The 6,430-nt window shown below is 48.0% G+C and overlaps 1 protein-coding gene across 1 annotated transcript; it reads right to left on the reverse strand.

The window, feature by feature from the left end:
* Window positions 1-4,574: 4,574 nt before the first annotated feature.
* Window positions 4,575-6,198, reverse strand: LOC121838370. The gene has a single exon (XM_042294568.1). It carries the CDS (start codon window positions 6,174-6,176, stop codon window positions 4,575-4,577), a length of 1,602 nt encoding a protein of 533 aa, XP_042150502.1. The 5' UTR covers window positions 6,177-6,198.
* Between the last annotated feature and the right edge of the window lie 232 nt (window positions 6,199-6,430).

Here is a 6,430-nt window from a genome sequence, read left to right on the forward strand (position 1 = left end):
GACTGTACGTCAGAAAGCTTTGACGTGCAGACAGACGTACGGTCAAAGGACGTAAAGTTCGTTCGGATACCACTATTTCGTCAAATCTATGAATACGAAAAGTAATCTATGCACGAGAAAACGATTTTGGGACGAGAGCCCATAAAACCGCTGACGTTAGAGATATGACACGCAACCAACCGACAACCTTGATCAGAAGGCCGCGGAAGCGCCGAACACGACACTTCGCACTTCGCCGACTTCGCTTCGCCCATAGAGGCTTCGCCGAGCTTTCATGAACGATCGCTCTCGACTCGGTTTGTTTGCCCGCTTGCTTTAACCTGTCGATCCTGCCCGGGCTCTACAATGTCTTATGTTTTAGTAGAATTTCTACTCGACAAGACCCAGCCTGTTGTGAGTTCCGACGATGTAAGGGACTTAAGCGGTGTAGTTGAAGACGACAGGGTGTACCAGGTCTACTGGGCCGGTGATGCGCGAACAAAAGGATCGTTCTACGACGCGAAAGTACTCTACATGGCAGGTGAGTAGAACTGAAGTACGGCGAGTGATGTACGAGTGCTTTGCATAACATGCTGACGGCTTAACTGCATTTGCAGCCAAAGCATTTTGTATAAAACGAATAGTCAAATCGAGTTTCTCTAACGGTGGGGCGTAGCATGGATTCCAATTTCGAACGCGGGAGCGTGCGCACGTGGAATGGATCGCTCCGCTGTGAGCTCGATGACGGCGGCTCTGAGCCGCGGTGATGCCGTACGCGGCGATGTTCCCAACGACTACGCAGTGATACTGCCTACTCTGCCGACAGGAGAAGCCATGAAATGCAGCCTTGTGCTGCACGCTGATACCCGGGGGCGGCCGTACCGTGCTGAAGACTTCGTAGGACCTCTGAACCAGGTGGGAGTTCGGGAAGACGTAACAGGACTTGGCGCGTTTCAAATGGGGCACGTCTGGCTGCTAAAGCTGCACAACGCCTCCGCCAAAGAGAAGCTTCTGCGAGAGGGGACCATGCTGGTGAAGGGGCGACCATGCCTGGTCATTGATCCAGAAAAACGAGAGCTGAAGGTAAAAGTCCACTGGGTGGCATTCGACGTAACTGCAGACACCCTTTGACGGGCCTTCGAGACAAACGGGGAGGTCAAGGGTGTCACCCGAGAGAAGTGGAGAATCGAGGGCCTGGCAGACGTGGATTCCACTACCGTCATCGTCCGCATGGTGCTCCGCGAAGGCGTAACACCGGAGTCCCTGCCGCATCAGCTCCGCCTCTACGGAGGCCCGCTCCTGGTTGTCGTCCCCGGACGGGCGCCGGTGTGCCTCCGCTGTCGACGCACGGGACATATACGGCGCGACTGCAGAGTGCCGAGGTGCGAGGAGTGTCGAGCCTTCGGGCATGAGGCCTCGGATTGCGTACGGTCGTATGCTCGAGCTGTTGCCAGCAAGACCACCGACAGCCAGGACAGAAACCTCGTAATGGACGAGGAGGAGGCCGAGGCGGCGGCGACTCCAACCGCGAGGATTTCTTCGCAAGACCGTCAAGAGTCCGGTGAGCAGGAACACGAGCTGACGGCGATGCCAAAAGGCCAGGTCTCCACCGTAACGTTGACGGCAGAAGGCACTGTCGGTGAAAATGAGCCTAACGCGAAGAAGACCAGTGAAACGACACCAGCAGCTAAGGACGCGACTGACGCACCGGACGCCGGAGATTTATTTATTTATTTATTTTCATACTCTCAATGCCCGGAGGCTCTACAGAGAGGAGTGGGTGGTACAGATGAAATCGTTGACAAGCTTCTTGAAGTATGTGACGTCCTGGATGGACACGATGGAGGCAGGGAGGTGGTTCCATTCGCTAGATGTTCTTGGAATAAAAGAGTCAAAATAGATGTTCGTATGACATGTCGGCGTGCCAACCTTACACTGGTGATCGTGGCGAGGTGACACATATGACGGATGAAAAAGTAGTTGATCTTTTAGAATTGGATTAGAATAATAGACTTTATGGAAAAGACAAAGACGAAAGTATTTACGGCGTAAAGCAAGGTCAGGTAAGTCCAAAGTTGTCTTCATTGATGAAACACTAGCAGTACGAGAATAATTAGAAAGGATAAAACGGGCTGCTCGGTTCTGGACTGATTCGAGAATGTGTGATAATGTTACATGACCCGGATCCCAAACAGAACAGGCGTATTCGAGTTTTGGCCTGACTAAGGCTTTATATAATTGCAGTTTGACGGGAAGATTAGCGGAACGAAAATGGCGCCGCAAAAACCCAAGCATACGATTAGCATTATTAGAGACATAGTCGACGTGCATGTTCCAGGAAAGGTTATGAGTTATGTGAATACCAAGATACTTGTATGAAGCAACAGCATCTAATGGTATATCATTAAGGATGTATATGGCAGGGTCAGTGTTTTTAGAGAGTCGCGAAACACGCATGCTTTTACATTTAGTAACGTTAAGCTTCATTAGGGATTCAGCGCACCAAGAAGAAACTACGTCGAGGTCTGACTGTAGTATAGCACACTCTTGGGCACTAGTAATTACGCGATAAAGTACACAGTCATCCGCGAACAATTTAATAGAGGAGACAATTTGCGATGGGAGGTCGTTAATGTAGACTAAAAACAAGAGAGGCCCTAGGACAGATCCCTGTGGTACCCCGGACGTTACAGGAGTAGTAGAAGAATCATGCGCATTGACAGAAACATATTGTGAGCGGTTAGATAAAAAACATTTAATCCAGCCCAAGATGTTAGGATCGATATTAAGTTTACTCAGTTTCAAGAGAAGTAGGTCGTGCGAGACAGAATCGAAAGCCTTAGCAAAATCTAAGAAAATGCAGTCAACTATTAGCCCGGCATCAATGGCAACCATCAGGTCATTAGTAAACGATACGAGCTGTGTTTCACAAGAAAAAAATTTTCGGAACCCGTGTTGACAATTAGTAAAAAAGAATTGGACTCGAGAAAGGCAACAAGGTGAGAGTAAATGATATGTTCAAGTAATTTACACGGTACACTAGTCAATGATATGGGCCTGTAGTTAAGTGGGGAGTGAGCAGTACCTGATTTATGCAAAGGAACCACCTTCCCTACCTTCCAATCGTTGGGTAACGTGCAACACTGCAACGACTGTGAAAAAATTTCGGAAAGAATCAAAGATGAATAGGTGGCGGTACTCTTCAGGAATTTTGAGTTGATTCCGTCAATCCCAGCACACGCAGAAATTTTAAGCTTCTGGATTAAACAGTCGACACCAAATGAATCAATACTAACAGGAAACATAGGACCATAATTAGGGCTGAAAACAATGGGGTAACAGGTAGGAGTCGTGTGGGAAAAATAAGAAGCAAACACATCATTCAGGACATTGCAACAATCGTTTAGATCTACAGGAACATTATTCGCATCACAAAGCTCAACCGCACTGGATCTACTACCGCTGACCACGCTCCAAAACTTTCGTGGGTTATCTTTTAAAAGAGAAAAAAGTGTACACTGATAAAACTCCTGCTTTGATTGTGCGACAGCTTGTTTATATTCCGTATCAGCAGCTTCGTAAGCGTCCCAGCGCTCAGCACTTTTTGTCAATTTTGCGCGCCGAAATAACCGTTTCTTTTTATTTCGCAGACGCTTAAGGCGTGCGTTAAACCAAGGTGCCTGTGAATTAGAGTGGATGCGCTTCAGAGGGATGTACTGGTCAGTTAGGTCACTCACTTTTTGCTTGAAGAGAGACCAATTTTCTTCAACCGTTCGCGTATGAAAACGTGAGATGTAATCAGTTAGAAACGTGTCTAATTCATTATTAATTGAAACAAAATCGGCATTTCTGTAGTCACGAATAATCTTAAATGCTTTATATGAGGAAGCAGATGCCTGCAGGTCGAACTGAATAACACAATGGTCACTTAAACCTGGTAAGTATGTTAAGGGAGACACAAGCTCAGGGGTTGTAGTGAGAATGAGGTCTAATACATTGGAAGAATGAGATGAACATCGTGTAGGCTCTTGTACAAGTTGCTTTAAATTAAAATCAAGACAAAGGCTTAGAAACGAAAGAGCCTGTAATGAGTGATCACTTACTGTGGGGGTGTCACTTTTCCAGTTAATTGTGGGAAAATTAAAATCCCCCAGAAGAAGCAAAGACGAAGAAGGAAACCGTACTACCAATCTATTTAAGACATCGTGAAGCTCAGAGCAAAATGTACTAGACGAAGCGGGGGGTCGATAGCAGGCGCAAAAAATAAAATCCTTGTTTCTGACATGTACACGGGCACACACGAACTCTAATGATAGATTAAGTGGTATAACGCTCGATATTATAGAATCACGAACAGCGATAAGAACACCGCCACCTGAGCGCGAGTCACGATTGAAACGATAAAATTTGTACATACCTTCACACTCAAAAATTTCACTGTCAGCAATTTTACTAGAAAGCCACGTTTCGGTCAGGATAACAATATCAGCTGTACACGTGTCGATAAGAGATGACAAAGCGTCGCGTTTGTTGCACACGCTTCGCACGTTAGAATACAATATTGAGATAGCGTTAGTCGCCGGGCCTTTACATAGTTATGTTGATGACGCGTGTGAATTATAATTGCTTGGACCAGGTGCGGAAACTGCGTTATCGGTGCCCGGTTGCGGCGCGGAAACTGTAATATTGGCACCCGGAGGGAGAGACGCGGCGTTGTTAGCTTCACGAGCGTGACTAGGAGTCACTTCGCAAACACAATCTGTTACAGGGCAGTAAGTATACACCTTTTGATTAACGTGCAGCCTGTTTAGTTTGAGCGAGAACCTCTGACCGGTGCCTTTACCGAAATCGATTAACTTTTTACGTAACTGCCGCGTAGCCGGACAGAAATCCTCACTGACTGAAATTCCTGTTCCTTTCAACTTAAAACGCTGAGAAAACACATTCGCCTTGAATTTAGAGGAAGAGAATTTAACAATTATTGGCCGGCATTTATTAGTTGAGTATGAGCCTAATCTATGAGCACGGGATATTGCCTCGCCAGGTAGATCTAGTCCTAATATTGTGGAAAGATTATCGCGGATATGAGATTCTGACTGCGACCAGTCTTCGGAAAGGGTGTCGGCGATACCGTAGAAAAGTAAATTGTCACGACGGGATCTATCTTCAAGCTCATTAAGTCTTGAATTCAGAACGGTAGTTTCGCCTCGGACGGCCTCACTAACAACATTAGACAGTTCAGTAGGATGCTTTGGCACATCTAGTAATTCTACAAGTGATTCGACTGCTGCAAGTCTTGAATTGATGTCTAACACTTTTAGTTCTAGCTGATGCTGGTTATCTTTGACCTGATTTAGCATGTCAACCATTTCGGTATGACGCGCATCGTTTTTAGAAGACTGTTCAGCAATGGCAGCCAGAATATCAGCGTTAGTGATAGGGCCGGGGTTTAATTCAACGTCCCCAGACAACAAAAGTAACTTAAAAACGTGAACACACATATAAGCAATTCTAAGAAAAACCAGCGGGCACTGGAGGAGCAGCAGAAAGCCATTACAGGATCGGTTAACGTGAAAAGATGGGTATTTACGAACCTGCAGAATGAAGCAGAAGGGATTTTGAAGCGACCGCATAGCCGCCGCTCCTCTGTGCCCACTGAAAGCGTCCTGCGGTGACCAGGCGCTTAAATTCGCAGAGAATCCTGCTGTCGTTGACGATGATGCTGGCTTGGTGAAGGGGAGGGACGAAACTGTGGCATCGAACACGGGCGCGATGTGGTCACCGATAGCCGCCAGGAATACAGTGCATGATGACGGTGCAGAGATGGTGGCTGGCTGTCGAGGAGGAGGTAGCCCTGTCCCAAGGAAGGCCAAAATCTGCAGAATGAAGCAGAAGGGATTTTGAAGCGACCGCATAGCCGCCGCTCCTCTGTGCCCACTGAAAGCGTCCTGCGGTGACCAGGCGCTTAAATTCGCAGAGAATCCTGCTGTCGTTGACGATGATGCTGGCTTGGTGAAGGGGAGGGACGAAACTGTGGCATCGAACACGGGCGCGATGTGGTCACCGATAGCCGCCAGGAATACAGTGCATGATGACGGTGCAGAGATGGTGGCTGGCTGTCGAGGAGGAGGTAGCCCTGTCCCAAGGAAGGCCAAAATCTGCAGAATGAAGCAGAAGGGATTTTGAAGCGACCGCATAGCCGCCGCTCCTCTGTGCCCACTCATGGTACAGCAATGGACTTCGCGACCGAGGCGATCGAGCGGCGGCTCAGCGACCCGGAGCAGGGAACCGACCAGACGCTCCAGCAGACTGAGGGACCCTGATTCATAGTGACGAGCAAGAGGGGACGACGCGCTGGCCGCAGCCGTTCTTCGTCTCTTCCCAGGTAGGGCGAGAAATGACCCAAGCGTACGAGGTCTGAGACTCGCTTTCCGATGGTTTCCCTTGAAAA

This window comes from Ixodes scapularis, unplaced genomic scaffold, assembly GCF_016920785.2.
Source record: "Ixodes scapularis isolate PalLabHiFi unplaced genomic scaffold, ASM1692078v2 PGA_scaffold6__148_contigs__length_123643588, whole genome shotgun sequence".
NCBI classification, from domain to species: Eukaryota; Metazoa; Arthropoda; class Arachnida; order Ixodida; family Ixodidae; genus Ixodes; species Ixodes scapularis.

Excerpts from the sequence above, each read along its gene's own strand:
- LOC121838370 (XM_042294568.1), bottom strand. The coding sequence starts at position 6,176 with ATGCGGTCGCTTCAAAATCCCTTCTGCTTCATTCTGCAGATTTTGGCC.